Raw genomic sequence first — 20367 nt, 5'->3', positions numbered from 1 at the left:
GTAGTTATCGTGAGGTTTGTATAAAAGATCTTGTAGATGAAATAGTCCATTTTCTGATAGCCTCTTATTTTCTTAGTCTGAGCAGGTTCCATCTCTTCCTTCTTCCCTGAGTTATTGTTGTCACAACTTAATCCGTTTTGTGAGTTTTGGTTAAAATGAAGTGATTATAGTTATTTTTGATGTTTTCCTTCCCTTTTTCTTTAACGTTATAATTGTTTGCTAACCTGTTGTGATAGAGAGTTGTAATATTCTGTTTTTGTCTGTCTATCTCCTCGCTCAAGGCTTGGTTAACCCTTTTTTTTGAGGTATGAGGGCCTTCGTGATCATTTCTTTTATGGGAGGTTTTGTGGCAATGAACTCCTTCAGCTTTTATTTATCTGGAAAAGTTTTTATTTCTCCAACATATCTGAAGGATATTTTTGCTGGGTAGAGTATTCTCGGCTGAAAGTTTTTGTCTTTCAGAATTTTGAATATATCATTCTGCTCTCTCCTAGCCTCTAAGGTTTCTGCTGAGAAATCTGAAGCCTGATAGGGGTTCTGTTGTAGGTTATTTTCTTCTGCTTTGCTGCCCTTAATACTTTTGGTCTTTGACTTTTGCCAGTTTTACTAATACATGCCTTGGAGAAAGTCTTTTTATGTTGATGTAATTAAGAGTTCTATTGACTTCATTTACTTGTAATTCCAGCTCCTTCCCTGGCTTTGGGAAGTTCTCAGCTATTATTTCTTTGAACAAGCTCTCTGCTCCTTTCTCCCTCTGGAATACCTATTATCCTTATGTTATGTTTTGTAATTGAGTTGGATATTTTTTCATTTGTTTTTAGTCTTACTTCTATCTCCTCATCCTTCTGAAGCATTTGCATATTTCTTTCTTCTGAATTGCTAATTTTGTCCTCCATAATATCAGCTCTGTTTAAAGACTCCAAATTTTTCTTTATCTTATTCATTGTGTTTTTCATTGCCAGCATTTCTGATTTTTTTTTCTATATCTCATTGAGTTTTTTTGTGATAGTTATTTTGAATTGTCCGTCAGTTAGATTGTAATTTTCTGTGGCTTCAGGATTGATTTCTGGGTCATTTACTTTCTGGTCTGTAGTGTTAATATATCTCTTCATACTATTTGATGGGGTGGATTTGTGCTGTTGCATAGTGGTAGTATCTAGTCACAGCTTCCACTTCCCACCACTGGAGGGCCGGGCAGAACCTGTGTATTCTGAGCCCACTGCAATCCCTGGCAGGTGTGCTTGTCCTTTGGAAGTTGTGCTGACAGGGCCCATCTGCATTTGCCCACTGGCCACCGCTGCTTTACACACATAGGTGTGCAGGCGCTCTGGTGAGAGTCCCTTGCTCTGGCTGAGCTGATGTGCCAGGCAGGGGAAGGCCGCTTTCTTTTGCTGCGTGATCCTGGGGGTGCTCCTGCTCTGTACTTGCTCTCTGCCCTTCTGGGCTGCTCAGCTTGGGGAAGACGCCCCCGTGATTGCTAAGCCTCCTCTGTGTGGAGCGTTGCCACAGGCTGGGAGACACCTCTGAGATTGAATGCGTTCCCCTGGAGGGCTGCCCTTTCCCCCTCTCTTCTCTCAGAGCCATGCATGGTGTTATGCTCTAGATTGCTGCCGTTCGAGGGGGGACAGGAGATCCCCTTACCTCCTTCCACTGCCTCCTGTGTGGTCCAGCACCTTCATCTTCAGACATATGGCTGTGTGGATCTCTCAGACATCTCTTGTATTGTGTCAGTTTCCTCTGTTGGTTTATGAGTGTCCTTTTCATTGTATCTTGGGGGGGAGAGTGTAAGGCAAGACCTCCCTCTGCCATGATGCTGATGTCACTCCTTTGTTTCTTATTAGAATTGCCAAATTGCTCTCCATAATGACTTTATTAATTTACACTTCCACTGGCAGTTTGAGAATTTTCTTGTTCTGCAGTTCTTTATTGTGGCCAGTGTGTTTTTGTAGACACCTATAACTTAACACTGAAGTTTTTAACAGCGCAGACAAGCATTGGTAATTCTTTAAGTGAAGATAAAATAAGTGTCACCATATTTTTCTCAGTGAATCTTTTGTAATAGTTAATACGCATAGCCCTTTTTTTTGTGGTACTTATGATCTGAATAAATAAAAATTGATTTTAAAATTTACCAGCTGTGCTATATATCCTATTAGTAGGCAGCTGCAATTCTTACAATGAAAGCATATCCCTCTTTAAGTGCTGTTAGCTTGAAAAAAATCTTATGGCATCTTTACATGATGGAATACTATGCTGCCACTAAAAATTATGTTTTAGAAGAATATTTAATGATGCAGGAAAATATTTACAGTATATTAATGGACAGGAAAGGTTACAAACCAGTAGAGTAACCATTCAGTTTTGTTAAAACCAAATGTGTGTTAACATTTTCCCCTACGATTATCTCTGGATGGTGGGATTATAGATGACATTCTGTTTTGTACTTCACACTTTTCTTTATATTTCACTTTCAGTAGTGGATTTATCATCAGGGAAGAAGGATGTGGAGGAGAGTCCTTAGTAACAATATGCTACAACTTCCACACCTGGACTATTGTTATAGAAAAGATAAGTGAGTAAATGAGCTGTAATTGTTTTCATTTTCAAAGATGAATTAATGCTTTTCTTTTATTAAATATCAGGCTTTCCTTAAGATGCAAATGGAACCAAGCTATATTATTGTTTACCCGTTGTTTTTCCAGTATTAGAGGAATATTTCAAAGAATATCTCATCAATTATTTAGGGATTGTCATTTAACTTAAGTAAGAGGTCTATTTGCATTTGGTATTTTCTCTTCTCGGGGAAAGGAAATAGAGGAAAATCGATTAATCTCCAATCCTTTGGAATACAATTCAAATAGTTTGAGCTCTCCTCTCAACTTGCTTTCATTTGGAATTACATGATATAGCGATAGATTTGGGTTCAAATCCAATTCTCTTGCTTTGTAACTTTGGGTGACTTTGGAAAGTTGGTTTTTCATCTGTGCAATGGAGACAATAACACCTAAATGAAAATCTTTATAAGATGTTTAGCATAGTGTAAGCTCTTAACAAAATTGACTCGCTTTCTTTTTTTTTTTTTTGAGGAAGATTAGCCCTGAGCTAACATCCGTGCCCATCTTCCTCTACTTTGTATGTGGGACGTCTACCACAGCATGTCTTGCCAAACAGTGCCATGTCTACACCTGGGATCCGAATCGGTGAACCCTGGGCCTCTGAAGCAGAATGTGCACACTCAACTGCTGTGCCAATGGGCCGCCCCCCCCTTTTCTTTTTCTTAAGATTTTATTTTTCCTTTTTCTCCCCAAAGCCCCCTGGTACATAGTTGTGTATTTTTACTTGTGGGTCCTTCTAGTTGTGGCATGTGGGATGCCGCCTCAGCATGGCTTGATGAGCAGTGTGCCATGTCTGTGCCCAAGATTCGAACCAGTAAAACCCTGGGCCACCAAAGCAGAGCCCGTGAACTTAACCACTAGGCCACGGGGCCAGCCCCTTGACTTGCCTTTTTTGCTCCTTTTCTGTTTTTTGGAGTGGATTTACTTAATAGTTGGAGAGAGAATTGATTAGGTATGAATTCTATGAAAAGAGCTATGAATAGCTGTGATGTACATATCCCAAAGTATGGAAGTTACCATATAAGTTGATTCTGATTTTTCATACCTTCCTCCTCAGGTGTCTATCACCTGGAGTATCGAGTTCACTACATTCTAAAGATGAGCTAAACACTGTTTTTTCGAAGATGATCTAATGTGTTTATACATCTTTTGCCTCTGGCGTGATGGTTTTATTGCTTGTGTAAAAAAGTTAATATTATTTCAGAGCTTAATTAATATTTTTCAAAACTCTAGTTAGCACTTGTGTTGCAGATTTTATCTGATTCAGTTTTTATTGATTAGGGAAATAAGCTTTGTTTTTATCTGGAGAGATTTGCTTTTTAGCACTCTCTCAAAATTGAGTAGTAGTCCACAAATTAAATGATTACCATAGTAGCTTGTGGATGGGCTTAGTTATGACACTAAATATTTAGCTATAGAATAGGAACATGTGACTTTTGTTTTCTCTCAGGAAATCTAGATTTTGGTTTTCTCCACTTTCTTCTTTACCAAAAGAGAAATAAGGCTTTTATTTAAACTGGGTTTAAGTACTCTTTGTATGACAATATATAGGGATATAAATTCACTCTGAATCAAGTTCTAGAGGAAAATAGATTTTGTTACAATGAGTAGAAGTAAAATTGTATTTCTGCTTCATTTGAGGGTAGTTTGTCTTTTAACTTACTTAAATCTAAATTCATTCCCTTTGAGCTAAAATAAACTTCATCCTGTTAAAAACCTCCTAAAGGTTTCCTTTTTTGAAAGAATTTAGTATGCTTTTGTAGAAAATAAAGGCAGTAATAACTTGTTTACTTTTTGTGTTAAAGTGAATAGAATGTATTGAATTTAGGTAGATTTGCCTTGAATGGAATGGTAAATCTAAGCTTTGCAAATATTTACCAGCTTCAAGTGATCTACATTTTCCCTTGACTTTATGTAAAACCATTACACCTTTCTCTTTTGATACAGGAAACATTTGTGGTTCAGTGTTTGCTTTTCCAAGGTATTCTTTCAGGAAATTCCTGACCCTCTAGCAAATTTTGGTTCTTAAAATGGAGGTTAGCAGTTGTTGGAAATAAGGTAAAGAGTTTTAACCCTAAAGGAAGCTATATAAAAATTAGATGTAGTCAAAGATTTAAAAAGCATTAGGTAATTCATAGTTATAGGGATGGACCCCCCTTTCTTCCCTAGATTACTCCTGGGCTACTTAACAGCCTTTTTTCACTATTAGATTGTGAGTTCCTTGAGGTGAGGTCTTAATATGTTTTTTATTCCAATACCAAGTGTCCAGAATAGATTCAGCATTTGGTAAATATTGTAAAATGACTAAGTGAATCTAACTCCTCATGAATAAGACGTGAAATCTGACTGGTTAACTGGGGTTAAAACCCTTATCAATTCGGGAAGAGTTTAAATGGAAGTTTTCCAGGCAACAGATATTTGTGAAGGTGACCTGAATTGCCTTTGCTTTGTAATTTTAATGCTACATGGTTACTTTAAAGGATTTTCAAAAAAGCATCAGCCATTAGAAAGTTATATCTATTAGTCTTGTTTCCTTATTATATTGTTACTCCTAGATTATGACTCATCTTTCCCCTGAGGCATCAGCCTGCTAAAGCAGACCCATATGACTTTTTCATGTGTTAAACCAGACTGGAAAATTCGAAACTCAGGATCTTTGGCCATTTCTGAATCTCTTTTATTAATCATAATGGAATTATAAGAAAACCATTTAATAGTTAAAGAAGATAGGCTATTTGCATTCTGGGAGTGGTATTAATTTTAGTTTTCTGAGATCGGTGCCATCAGCTGAAAAGAAATGAATGAGGAAGTTTAACCAGAGGGACAAGGAATGAGTTGTAGTTTTGGGTGGTAAGACGAGAATTAGGTTTTACGTACAGGGCAAGATGCTCAACTATCAGAATGAGTACACACAGACTAGGAACTCTAGTTGTCTTGAAGTAGGAGAATTAGAGCTGATGTTGGACAGGTTTGTTGGGTTGTATTCTACTCCTCATCTATCAGAATTGCAGAACTTACTGATTTTCTCTTGTTTCTTCTTAGTTGAGTCCTCTCTTTATGCTAATCTTCATGTAACTTTAATGGTTAGGCACGGCGTACAGAATTAGTTTGCTTCTGATCAACTCATTATGAATTCTTCCGTTTACTTCTGCAAAGTCTTAAGATGGCTTCTACAAAATGTAGAACCGCTATTCTGAGTTTTTACTCAAATGAGTTAGATCCAAGGTTTTGTGAAAAAAAGGATCGCCTCCTTTTTGTTTTTAGAGAAATCTTCAGTGGTATTCAAGAGATTTTCCGTGGCTCTTTGTATGCAGGATACTTATTTATGAAGGACTACCTTTTAATGTATCTTGTGTGAGGACTCAAAGAGAAGGTCTTAGGTTTCAGTAATGCCATGTTGGTTGTGGTAAACTTTGGATGCTGTCTTTAGAAAAATAAAATTAATCTTCTAAGATGACTATTCTGTGTTACCCATGCTGGTATGACCTGTCGTCTCACATACTTAATTTTTATATCCTTAGATGGCTGGGAGGCCTGAATGATTTTTTTGAGATGATGTAGAATAGACACCAGTCTTGTTTATTTCTTGTTTCAGTATTTTTTCTTCCCCTCCTTTTTTTTCTTTTTGAAAAGGAACAAAAGTTTGTTATATTCCCAGAAATTTTTGAAGTTTAAGATGTTAATATTTCTCAAGGGTCAAGAGAAGCACGTGGGTTTAAAAAGTCTAGGTCTTTTAGAGGATCTCTAGAGAGATCTCTGAAGAATTAAAAAGGGAAGATACCATTTGACTTCCCTTATTTGTGGCACAAGCTTCCTGCCAGACTGCCTGGTACATTGGTCCTTTCTGTGTCCCAGTACAGAATTAATATTAAGCAATTAATGTTAAATAGAAAGTAATACAATAATAAGATTCAAGTAGAGTTGAAGGCCAAAAAAATCTTATTATAGAGAATAGAAATTGTAAAATCACATTGTAAAAACCTTGGGCCCTTGATGAACATAAAGTGTGGACACTTGGTTTTTTTCTTAATACTGAATGTGGAATTTTTCAGAAAGCAGAGCTTCATTAAAGACTTGATATCCTAGGGTGAGATCCTTGGTGGAAGGAACTTGTGCTGCTTCTGCTCATTTTTAATATAGTCAATCAATGTTCACTACTGCTTGGCCTCAAAAGGCAGCAAAATAATTGTCTTGACAGATAAGTTAAAAAATATGTATATTTATAACAGATTATTTTAATTTCTATTTCCATTCTATAATTTTATAATCTCTGCTGAAGCAAAAAATTCAAGCAATTACAGATTGATTACTTCCTATTTATTCCTTTTAAAGCTCAAGATTCAAATAATATTTTCAGATCATGTTAAATCTTTTAGTTTGAGTTAGGTTTTTCCTCCCTCGTTCTTGTTTGGACTAGAAATTGTATTAAAGGACAAAATTCCAGTGCAATTACTATCAAAAGATCTATCAGCAATTCAGTTAATGTGCGTCATTTTTTTTAAATAACAGCTTTATTAAAATAAATCACATTCCACACAGTTTACCCATTTAAAGAGTACATTTCAGTGGTTTTAGTATATTCACCACAATATTTATCACTCCAACAAGAATCCCCATACCAATTAGTGGGCACGCCTCATTTCCCCTCGCAACGTCTACCCTGGATCCTAACAACCACTCTTTTACTTTCTATCTCTATGTATTTGTGTATTCTGAATATTTTATATAAAAGGAATCATACAACATGTCTTTTGTGACCAGCTACATTCATTTTAGCATAATGTTTTCAAGGTACATCCACGTTGTAGCATGACTTAGAACTTCATTTCTTTTTATTGTTGAATAATATCCCATTCATCATTTGACAGATATTTGGTTTGTTTCTAATTTTTGGTTATTATGAATCAAATTATGAGTGTGTATAAATTTTTGTCTGGGCATATATTTTCTCTTCTCTTTGGTGTATACTTAGGAGTGGAATTGCTGGGTCATGTGGTAACTCTGTTTATCTTTTTGAGGAACTTTCAGAACTGTTTTTCAAAGTGACGATACTATTTTACATTCATATCAGCATTGTATCATGGTTCCAATTTTTCCACATCCTTACCAACACATCCTATTGTCCATCTTTTTTTATTATACCCATTCTAGTGGATGTGAAGTAGTATCTCACATTTATTTTTATTGTGGTAAAATATATCTAACATAATATTTATAATTTTAGCCATTTGTAAATGTGCAATTCAGTGACATTAAATGCATTCACAGTATGTAACAATCACCACCATCTATACTCAGAGCTCTTTTATCATCCCTGACAAAAACTGTATACCTTTCTTGATAGTCTCTTCAGTGAATGGTGCTGGGTCAACTGGATATCCACATGCAAAAGAATGAAGATTGGATCCTTACCTTATACTTTATACCACAATTCACAATGGATCAAATACCTAAATTAAAGAGCTAAAACTCTAAAACTCTCAGGAGAAATCATAGGGGCTAATCTTCATGACCTTGGATTTGCCAGTGGTGTCTTAAATAAGATGCACAAAACACAAACAACAAAAGAAAAAATAGTTTGGATTTCATTAAAATTAAAACCTTTTTTCACATCAAAGGGCACTGTTAAGAGAGTGTAAAGATAATCTACAGAATGGGAAAAAATATTTGCAAATCATATATCTGATAAGGGTTTAATATCTAGAATATATAAAAAACTCTTACAACTCAGTGACAAAAAGACAAACAACTCAATTAAAAAATGGCAAAGGACTTGAATATACATCCCTTTACTTTTTAGAAAAATATTGTGGTGAACTACCCATACATAACATAATATTTACCATTTTAACCTTTTGTTGTTGTTGTTGTTGAGGTAGATTCACCCTGGCAACGTCTGTTGCCAATCTTCATCTTTTTGTATGTGCGCCACCACCACAGCGTGACCACTGACAGACGAGTGGTGTAGGTCTGTGCCTGGTAACTGAACCCAGGCTGCCGAAGTGGAGCGTGCCGAACTTAACCACTGGGCCACCGGGGCTGGCCCCCATTTTAACCTTTAAATGTACATTTCAATAGTGTTAAGTACATTTACATTGTTGTGCAACCAATCTTCAGAACTTTTTCTTCTTGCAAAACTGAAACTTTATACCCATTAAACAACAAGTCCCCATTTCCCCCATCATCCCTTTACTTAAAATCACTATGGTTATGTTTATTTTTATTTATTTATTTATTTATTTATTTATTTATTGAGGAAGATTAGCTCTGAGGTAACTGCTGCCAATCCTCCTCTTTTTGCTGAGGAAGACTGGCCCTGAGCTAACATCCATGCCCATCTTCCTCTACTTTATATGTGGGACACCTACCACAGCATGGCTTGCCAAGTGGTGCCCTGTCTGCACCCGGGATCCAAACTGGCGAACCCTGGGCCGCCAAAACGGAACGTGCGAACTTAACTGCTGTGCCACCGGGCCAGCCCCAATATTGTTATGTTTCAAGTGGGTTTCTTGTAGACAACATATAATTGAGTCTTGTTTTTTAATTCATTCTGACACCTGATTGTATCCACACTGACAGTCTGACACACTCTGACTCTTAGTTGATGTATTTAGATCATTTACATTTAAAGTGAATTTTTATATAGTTGGATTAATATCTGCCATGTTTGTAGCTGTTGTTTATTCATTGCACTTGTTCTTTGTTTTCTTTTTATCTTCCCCGTTTTGCCTTTGGTTTTAAACATTTTATATGATTTCATTTTCTTTCCTCTTTTAACTTATAAGTGATACTTCTTTAAAACAATTTTTATTGGTTGTCTTACAGTTTGCAATATACATTTATAACTAGTCTGAGTCCACTTTCAAATAAAACCATACCATTCACAAATAGTGTAGGTACCTGATAATAGAGCGTTCCCAATTCTTCCTCTTATCTGTAAGGGGATCACACTCACCCGATACATTTTTGCTATTAGGTAAGTTAAGAATAAGAAACATAAAATATGTTATTTTCCCTTCATTTATTCCTTCTCTAATACTCTTCCTTTCTTTATCAGATCTGTGTTTCTGACCTATATAATTTTCTTTCTCTTTGAAAAACTTCTTTTAACATTTCTTGCAAGGCAAGTCTCCTGGCAACAGATTCTTTCAGTTTTCGTTTGTTTGAGAAAGCCTTTATTTTTCTTTCGCTTTCAAAGGATCATTTTGCTGGATACATTGTTCTTGCTTGGTGGTTTTTTTTTTTCCTTTAAACACTTTAAATATTTTATTCCGCGCTCCTCCTGCTTGCATGGTTTCTGACCACATGTCAGATGGAATGCTTATCCTTGTTTCTCTGTAGATAAGGTGTCTTTCTTCTGCCTTCTTAAAATTTTTCTCTGTCTTTGGTTTTTTGCCTGTTTGCATATGATATAGCTCGGTGTAGATATTTGGTATTTATCTTGCTTGATATTCTCTGTGCTTCCTGCATCTGTGGTATCTATCATTAATTCTGGAAGATTTTCCACCCACCATTATTTCAAACATTTCTTCTGCTCTTTTCTCTCTCTTTCTTATTCCATTATGTGTATGTTACAACTTTTGTAATTGTCCTATAGTTACTAGTTTTTCTGTTTCCTTTTTTTTCTCTCTTTTCTCTTTTGCATTTCAGTTTGGAAAATTTCTGTTGACGTATCATCAACCTGACTGATTCTTTCCTCTTCGAGCTCATTGATTCTTTCCTTGCCTGTGTCCAGTCTATTGATGAGCCCATCAAAAGCATCTTTATTTCTTTTACAGTGTTTTAGATTTATAGCATTTCCTTTTGTTTTATTTAATAGAGTTTCCATCTCTCTGCTTATATTACCCATCTATTCTTGCACGTTACCTGCTTTTTTTTATTGGAGACCTTATCATACTAGTCACAGTTATTTTTAATTCCCCTGTCTTATAATTCCAAAAACCTGTGTCTTATCTGAGTCTGGTTCTAATGCAGTCTTTGTCTCTTAAGATTGTGTTTTTTCTTGCCTTTTAGCATGACTTGCAATTTTTTTTGAAAGCCAGATATGATATTTCTGGTGATAGGAACTGAGGTAATCAGGCTTTTGGTGTGAGCTTTTATGTTAATCTCGCTAGGAACTGGGTTGTGTTTAATATTTGCTGTACCCGTAGGTGACAGAGGCTTCATGTTCTTCTAATTTCCTTGTTTTATTTTTTTTCTTCCTGTTTTCTCTGGATTTCCCTAAGTAAAAACTCCTTCTTAAACAGAGTCTGTTATCTTGCTGCATTCTCACTTGTAATTCACTGTTGTTATGGTGGATCCCTGTTGATGGGGTGATAAGCAGTTGGGGAGGGAAAGTGTTCTGTAATCTTATGATTAAATCTCATTTTTTTCTAGTGGTCCTGAGTCCCTGGACTGTGACCTTCAAAAGTGTCTTTTAGCCCTCCCTCCCTCCCCCAGCTTCGGTGAGACAAGAAGGCTGGTGGAGGCTGAGGTTGCCTACTTGCTCTTCCTCCAGGTAGATGATGCTCTGCTAAAGTAGTTTATCTTCAGGGTGTGACTTTGTTAAGAAGAGAATGTTCTGGGCATATTTCAGTATGGTTACTTTCCCCTTCTCCTGCTCAAAGCAGAAGAGGATTTTCCTCAGATCTTCATTGTGAAAACCTGAAAACCTTCTAGGGTTCCTGGACGTAAAACCCAGGAAAGTGTGGGGCCCCCCCTAAATCTGGGACCCCAAGATATTTTAACTCTCAGGCTAATCCATACTTGGTCTCCTACAGTTTGTCAATTACTGTTGAAGTGTTCCCACTCCAGATAAGCTGTGATTCTCTGTATCTGCCTGTCTCCAGTGTTTTCGGTGGTGATTTGCCCTGTGACCTCAGTTTTCTAAGATGTTATTGATTTACAGTTTCTTTTATCTTTTTTCTTGTTGTGAGCATAGGAGTGAGGACTTATAAGCTCCTTATGGGCTGTAGCTGACTGGTTAGTGTTTTTTTTTTTTTTTTAAATGGTCCTATGTGAAATGCCATAGCTGTCTGTGGCTTTAGTTTTCGTACTCTCCTTTGTTTGAAATACTTTTGTAACGCCTGTCAAGTCTTGGTCTTTGTGAGGATCGGTTCCAGTTTTAGTTGGAAGTTTTAGGAATTGATTTTAAAATGATTTACTTTTCTTATTGTTAGTGACTTATCTTTAGTTGCTGCTGTGTCCAAGTGAAGATAGTGTGGTAAGCACAGTGGCTTAAGCATGAGCAGTAAAGCCAGAGAACTCAGGTAATTTCATGTGTCCATAAAGTGTCTTATTAAAAATGTAAATTAAATCAATGAGCGTATATAAAACAATAACAAAGATAGCAATGAACAAAGATGAAAAACTTTGGAAAAGTATGCTCTAGTAACTGAAAGCACTTTAATGGACGTCTTAGTTTGTCCATAGTCCTTTTAAGTACAGATGGTTCCCAACTTAATGATGGTTCAACTTAACGATTTTTTGACTTTACAATGGTGCAAAAGCGATACACATTCAGTAGAAACTGTACTTCAGATTTTGAGTTTGAGTTTTTTGAGGATTATCTTTTAGGGTAACTACTTTTTCTATTCATTAAATTATATTTGTCACTGTGCCTGGAGTTCCCCTAAGGGATGCAGTATAGCGTAGGCTTTGGTTGGAGATAGAATTCCTAATTTTCCACTTAGTAGCTGTAAGTGCAAATTATTTAACTCCCTTATTGCATTCAGCAAATAAGTGCCTTTCTGAGCCTCAGTTTCCTGTAATAAAGTTCTCATGAGGTTTAAATCAGGTCAGTGTGCATAAAATGCACATGTTAAAATTTGGTGAGGTTTTGTAAGGAAACCCAAGACGTGGACCCACTGAGAAAAATTCCACCATTTACCCTAACAACCGGAAGCAGTGGTAAGTATTCAGCAGCATAGTGGAAACCTGTATGGGCCTGTATCACATTTGCGACTAAAATCAAGGCATAAAAAGTTTATAGACAATTAGACTTTATTTTATATGCTTACGTAATTAATACTTGGAAGATTTTGATAGGATTTCTTATAATTTTACTTGAATAAGGAGATAAGATTTCTAACACTAAAGCAAGGAGTAAACTTGTAAATAAAAGAGGTGTGAAAAGAATCTGTTGGATTAGTGAAAAGCTAAGTATCAAATACTGTTTGATTTATAAGTGAAGTTATGGATACTAACAAATAAATGAGCTGTGTATTTTATAATGCATTGTAAATAGATATTATAATTTTAAAACTAAAAACACATGCACATATGAGTAATTTCTTGAATGGGAGTGGATTACCTTGCAAAATCTTAGGAAAATTAAGTTTTCAACTTTTAAGTTTAGTTTAACTCATACATCTCCAATCTTCATTTATGAACTATAAAAGAAAATTACATGAATTAAAAAAGAAAACAAAACTTTTCCAGCATAAAAGCGATAAATTTATATCATGAAAAGATAGAAAAAAATCACCTATAATATTATCATCTAGATAACACCTACTGTTAATATTTCTGAGAGTATTTTACTGTAATAATTTTATTTTATTTTATTTATTTCCTTTTTTTTTGGTGTGTGTGAGCAAGATTGGCCCTAGCTAACATCTGTTGCCAATCTTCCTTTTTGCTTGGAGGAAGATTGTTGCTGAGCTAACATCTGTGTCAATCCTCGTCTATTTTATGTGAGATGCCGCCACAGCGTGGTTTGACAGTGGTGCTAGGTCTGTGCTCAGGATCTGAACCTGTCAACCCCAGGCTGCTGCGAACTTAACCACACTATGCCACCAGGCTGGCCCCCTATTGTATTTTTTTTTGTTGAGGAAGATTGGCCCTGAGTTAACATCTGTTGCTTATCTTCTTCTTTTTGCTTGAGGAAGATTGTTGCTGAGCTAACGTCTGTGCCAGTCTTCCTCTATTTTGTATGTGGAACACCGCCACAGCATGGCTTGATAAGTGGTGTGTAGGTCTGAGCCTGGGATCTGAACCCATGAAACCTGGGCCGCTAAAGTGGAGGACGTGAACTTAACCACTATGCCACTGGGCTGGCCTCATGTGTTTTTAAACATAGTTGTGATCATATTTTATCTACAACTTATAGCCTGCTATTTTTGGTTAGCATTGTAGTGTGAACTGTTTTCCATATTATAATTGAACTTTTTTGAATTATTTTTAACGGATGGTATGATATTGTATGACTTTTATGCATACCTGTTTATTTAGCCATTATTATACATTTTAATTATTTACAGTGTTTTCGCTGTTGTAAATAACTCATAGATCAGTATCTTTTGTGAGTAAAGTTATTTATTAAGAATTATTTTCTTTGTATAGATAAAAAGAGGCAGAATTACTCAAGAGATCAAAGGCTTATTGCCAAGTTGTTTTCTAAATCCTTTTATTACCACTGTCCATATGTGAGAGTGTCTACTTCAGAGTAAGTTGTCCTATAATGGGTGGTCTTTTTTTCCCTTAAGTATTTGATAAGTAAAAAAAGATATACATTTAACACTTTTAATAGCATTCAATAAGTTGTAGTTTCATATTCATTTCTTCATGTATTTACTTTTTAAATCTAAATGTTTACAGTTTTTTCAAAAGTTTCTGTAAGGGAATCAGAACAAAGTAATGTGTTTTACATTGGTTTAGTTTTTGTTAGCACATTTGTCTGCTAACCAAAGGGATGATCCTAATTAAGCCAATACTTGGAAATAGTTGGCATGTGAAATGTTTGTGATAGAGATAATTGAACACAGTAGTGAAAAAAGCAGCGTTATGGAGATTTGCTCATGGAACTGAGCTTGTTTATTTTAACAGCTAAGTGATGTTAAAGTGATGGTGGGGTTTTTATTAGATCTCTTAGATCCTAGTACAGGTCATTGTTCATAATACATTCCATCATTAATTTCCTATCTTCCACTTATTGTGCTTTCCTTCTCATGCCATTCCACCGTTTGTAAAGTTGAAGTCAGTCTGAGTTTTTCTGCCATCAGCTGTAGTTGCTTCAAACTCTCTCCCAGTTTACAAGAAAACTATGGGGTTTTTTTTGTGTGTGTGAGAGGAAGATTGGCCCTGAGCTAACATCTGTTGCCTCTTTTTGCTAGAGGAAGATGGTCCTTGAGCTAACATCCATGCCAGTCTTCCTCTACTTTGTATATAGGATACTGCCACAGCATGGCTTAATGAGTGGTGTGTAGGTCCGTCCTTGGGATCCAAACCTGCGAACCCCCGGCCACCGAAGCGGAGTGTGTGAACTTAATCGCTATGCCACTGGGCCAACCCCAAGAAAACTTGTTTTTAAAGTGCTCTCAGTTTTTCTTTTTTTCTGAGGAAGATTTTCCTTGAATTAACATCTGCTGCCAATCTTCCTCTTTTTGTCTATGAGCCACCGCTACGGCGTAGCCACTGACAGACAAGTGGTGTAGGTCCACGCCTGGGAACTGAACCCAGGCTGCTGAAGTAGAGCATGCCAGACTTAACCACTAGGCTACTGGGGCTGGCCCTACCTGCCCTTTTTTTTTGAGGAAGATTAGCCCTGAGCTAACTACTGCCAATCCTCCTCTTTTTGCTGAGAAAGACTGGCCCTGAGCTAACATCCCTGTCCATCTTCCTCTACTTTATATGTGGGACGCCTACCACAGCATGGCTTTTGCCAAGTGGTGCCATGTCCGCACCTGGGATCTGAACCAGTGAACCCCGGTCTGCCGAGAAGCGAAACGTGCAAACTTAACCGCTGTGCCACCGGGCCGGCACCCGTGCCCTCAGTTTTTATGATGGGAGATTTTCTGTTAGAAGTTGATGACACAATCTGGGTTGACCAGTGTGCCTACTTTTCACAGTGCCACTCTCTCCTACTTCGTTCATATATTCCTCAAAGTCTTTACTCTTCCTTCATATATTCATCAAAGCCTTCTTTCTCCTAGCTCCTGAATAGCAACCTTGGTGGGCATGGGGAACAAGGTCTTGTGTAGGAAGCAGGTCACTTGGTCTTGGGAGGTGTGCTTTGCCTAACTCCTTCTCACCCTTACCCCTCATCTGCCCAGACCGGGAGGTGCAAACCAGCTCCACTCAGGATGCAAGGACTCCATGGTCACTTCCTGCAAGCCAAGTTGCTTTATTAAAATAATATGCTAATTGAAAATTGATTATACATTTCCTTCAGATTTTAAATTACTAGAATATTGTAAATAAGGCTGAAGTCCTAGTTGAATATTTTTAGATCTGTCTGTTGATCCATATGGCTCTAGTTCATTCACTTAACTGCTATATAATATTCCATCATGTGACTATATAATCTATCCATTCCTCTTTCTTACGGATAATCAGATTATTTCCACATTTTTCTCTAGTACGAGCAGTGCAGCAGTTTTTATATGGCTTTGTTCATATCTTTAGTGGCTATGTACAATGCCAACTTTCTTTTAATATTTTCCCAGTATATCAAATATCTTTTAAAAATTTACTTTTTTAACCATTTTTAAGTATGTAATTTAATGGTATTTAGTACATTTGCAGTCTTTTACCACCATCATTACTCTCCATTTCCAGAACTTTTTCATCGTCTTCAAAACAGAAACTCCATACCCACTAAACAATAGCTCTGCATTCCCTCTCCGTCCAGCCCTCTATTCTACTTTCTGTCCCTATGAATTTGACTACTCTTGGAACTTCATCTAAGAGGAATTATACAATATTTGTCCTTTTGTTGCATCTGGCTTAACATAATGTTTTCAGTGTTCATCTGTGTTGTAGCATGTATCAGAATTTTATTCCTTTTTAGGGAATATAATTTCTCTTATATACTATATTTTATTTTCCATTTGTGTGTCGCTGATGGACATTTTGGTTATTTCCACCTTTTGGTTCTTGTGAATAATGCTGATATGAACATTGGTGTGCAAATATCTGTTTGAGTCCCAACTTTCATTTCTTTTGGATATATATTTAGAAGTGGAATTGCTGGATCACATGGTAATTCTGTTTGTGTTTTTGCGGTACCACCGTACTGTTTTTCCATGGTGGGTACACCATTTGATATTCCTACCAGCAGCACATCCATGGTTATAATTTTCTCCACATCTTGACCAACACCAGTCATTTTCCATTTTTTTGAATAACAACCTGATAGTGTGAAGTGGTATCTCATTGTGTGTGTGTGTTTTTTTTTAAAGATTGGCACCTGAGCTGACATCTGTTGCCAGTCTTCTTCTTTTTTTTTTTTTTTTGTCCTTCTCCTCAAAGCCCCCTAGCACATAGACCATATATATGCAAGGGTTTATTTCTGGGTTTTCTATTCACTTGGTCTATATGGTGAATATTATATAAAAGGGTATTAAGGGGCCGGCCCCGTGGCCGAGTGGTTAAGTTCGTGCGCTCCGCTGCAGGCGGCCCAGTGTTTCGTTAGTTCGAATCCTGGGTGTGGACATGGCACTGCTCATCACGCCACGCTGAGGCGGCGTCCCACATGCCACAACTAGAAGGACCCACAGCTAAGAATATACAACTATGTACCGGGGGGCTTTGGGGAGAAAAAGGAAAAAATAAGATCTTTAAAAAAAAAAAATGGTATTAATACCTTTTCAGATATACGATTTGAAAATAGTTTTCTCTGGTTGTGCGGGTTGTTTCTTCACTTTCTTAGTGGTATCTTTTGAGACACAAAAGTTTTGAATTTTAATGAAGTCAGTTTTACCTATTTTCCCTCTTGCTTTTAAGTTTAGGAAATCTTCTTTTACTAGGAATGAGGTATATGTTTATTTTCTGCATTGTAAACTTTAAACATTTTTATAACCCTGTTGGATTACAGATACACCTATTATACAACTTAACAGGGTATGCTGTAATAATTTAGTTATATAAATATTTCCCTGGGAATCTGTGAGCTCTTTTAAGTCCCGTTCTATGTTTTATTTGTCTTCATGTCAGTCATTTATACAATTATTCTGTGTCAAGCACAAGATAGAGTAAATATATTTGGTAAATTACAGAATTATTATTTTTAATGATGTAAAGCAAAATTTCATAATATCAGCATTTTCCTTGAATTACATTTTGATCCTAGCTGAGTTTACAGATAGGTTGTGTTACTCGTTTTCACATCCTCAGTGAAATAAAGAAAACTCATTTCCTTTAGTTTTTATTTTGAATATGCGTTCTTTTAGACCACTTACAGTATAGACATGTTTTCAGTTTGTTAGAATTTTACACGTAATTAAATACATGACAGGCTAATTGAGGAAATTCTTTAAACTTTTGTTTTCATAGTGAAAGCAAGTTGAGTACATTGGTGCAAAAGCTTCATGACTTCCTGGCACACTCATCAGAAGAATCTGAAGAAACGAGTTCTCCTCCAAGACTTGTGATGAACCAAAGTACAGGTAAATTGACAAAGAATGTGCAATATCTTCTAGTCTATTTTCCATTTATTTTCGGGGAGGGGGGACAACTATTAAAGGCTTTAATAGCCTCCATATATCTAGTATTTACCTAACATCTGATATTGGAGATTTTAATTTAGATAAGTAAAAATGTAAGGTGTATGGTTATAGGTGCTTAGAGAAGGATGCACTTATGGTTTTATGTGTAAGGGAAATGTCTTATAGAGGGGGTGATGAATGTTGACTATGAAAAATAGGTAGTATTAGAAAAGGCAAAAGCAGTACAGAATTATATTATCCTAGCAGTTATTCATGTATTATGAGTTAAATTTTTATGTTGTTTAATAACTCCTCTGAGTATTTTTGGTGCATATATTTTTTTAGTAAAAAACACTTAACACCTCCTCTCTACCTCTTTCTCCTGTTTTAAAGTGTCCTGTATCATGTGATGATTACCATTGGGTTTTTTTTTTTGTGTGTGAGGAAGATTGGCCCTGAGCTAACATCTGTTACCAATCTTCCTCTTTTTGCTTGAGAGAGATTGTCCCTGAGCTAACTTCTGTGCCAGTCTTCTTCTATTTTGTATGTGGGACGTTGCCACAGCATGGCTTGATGAGCAGTGTATAGGTCTACTCCTGGGATCTGAACCCATGAACCCCAGGCTGCCAAAGTGGAGCACGTGCACTTAACCACTACACCACCCAGCTGGCCCCTACCATCACTTGTTTTGAGGTTTTTAAGGGTAGCTACATATATAAGAGCCGAATACATACACATACATACATACGCACACACATGCACACAAACACAATATGTACAAAGTATAAGAGAAGTAGATTCAGTGAAAAACTCAACCATATGTGTAATTAGAGTCCCAGAAGGAAAGAAGAGATAGAATTGGTCAGAAGCTGAATTTGAAGAGATAATTGGCTGAGCATTTTCTAAAAGTGATAAAAGATATCAAGCCATAGATTCATGAAACTGTCTGAACCCTAAGCAGGATAAATATAAAGAAAACTACAGCCAGGCATATAATAAACTTCTAAAGAAGAAAAACCAAGAGAAAAATCTCATAAGCAGCCGGAGGAAAAAAGTCATTGCTTTCAAAGGAGCAGCAATAACACTGGTAGCTTATTTAACAACAGGAATGATGGAAGGTAGCTGATAGTGAAGTGATTTCTTTAAAGTGCCAAATGAAAATAATTGCCAACTTAGAACTCTATATTCGGTGAAAATGTCTTTCAAAAGTGAAGGTGGAATAAAGACAGACAAAAAGTGAGAACTTGATGTCAGCAGACCTACACTAGAGAAAATACTAAGGAGTTTTCTTAAATCAGAAGGAAAATAATTTGCAGTGGCAACACCAAAATAGAGGAACCAATGAATAACAATGGGAAGGCTAAATAGGTGGGTAAAACTAAATGCATACTGTTATCTAATCCACAGTCCCTATTCTTAATTCATAAATTACCCCAACAATGTTTTTATAGGTAAGTTTTTTTCCCCCCAGGTCCAGAATCCAGTTGAAGATTACACATTGCATATAGTTGTTGTGTCTGTTTAGTCTTTTTTAGATCTGAAGTAATTTCTCTGTCCGTTGGAACCATGACATCTTTGAAATGTAGGTGTGTTACTTCGTAGGTGATTGTCCCTCAATGTCGCTTTGTCTGATTAGTTGTAATTAGATTCAGGTTATTTATTTTTGGCAGAATTACCATGTAAGTGGTATTATGTTCTTGTCAGTACATCATATCATTAAGGCACATGATGTAATTTTTCCCCTTATTGGTGATATTAACTCAGGTTACTTGGTTATGGTTGTTTTGCTAGATTAATCCACTATAAAGTTATGACTTATTCCTTTGTAACTAATAAGTAATTTGTTGGAGATTACTTTGAAACTACTTCGGTATTCTTTTCATCATCAAAAGTTAACTTACGTGTTTTCTATTACAAATTAGCACAGACTTGTCAGCTTAAAACAACCCAAATTTATTATCTCACAGTTCTGTAGGTCAGGAGTTCAGTACGCTTTCCTGGGCACTGCTCAGGGTATCACAAGGCCAAAGCCAAAGTGTCAGTAAGACTAGGTTCCTTTTTGGAGGCTCTGTGGAAGAATCGATTTCCGTGTTCATTCAGGTTGTTAGCAGAATTCAGTTCCTTGTGGTGGTGGGTCTGAGGTCCCCATTTCTTGCTGGCTATTGGCCAGGATCCTCTCTCTCAGCTCCTTAAGGCTGTTTGTATTTCTTCTCACATGGCCCCCTCCATCTTCAAAGCCAGCAGCAGCACATTGGGTCTTTCTCATGCTTTGAATCTCTCCGACTTACCCTTTTGCTTGCTTCCTCTGCAACCTTCTTTCACCAACTGGAGAAATTTTCCTACTTTTG

At 36.5% G+C, this 20367-nt stretch overlaps 1 protein-coding gene across 1 annotated transcript in view; it reads left to right on the top strand.

The window, feature by feature from the left end:
* Positions 1 to 20367, top strand: part of ATRX (ATRX chromatin remodeler) — a 229513-nt gene that overhangs the window by 29273 nt on the left and 179873 nt on the right. Inside the window, exon 2 of the mRNA XM_070605788.1 lies at positions 17868 to 17980. Within this exon, the coding sequence (XP_070461889.1) occupies positions 17965 to 17980 (16 nt within the window). The 5' untranslated portion in view covers positions 17868 to 17964. The remainder of the gene's footprint in view (positions 1 to 17867; positions 17981 to 20367) is intronic.

This window comes from Equus przewalskii, chromosome X (assembly GCF_037783145.1).
Source record: "Equus przewalskii isolate Varuska chromosome X, EquPr2, whole genome shotgun sequence".
In the NCBI taxonomy this organism is placed as follows: domain Eukaryota; kingdom Metazoa; phylum Chordata; class Mammalia; order Perissodactyla; family Equidae; genus Equus; species Equus przewalskii.
Note: the sequence above shows the minus strand (reverse complement) of the source record. Positions and strands in the feature narration are given on the sequence as shown.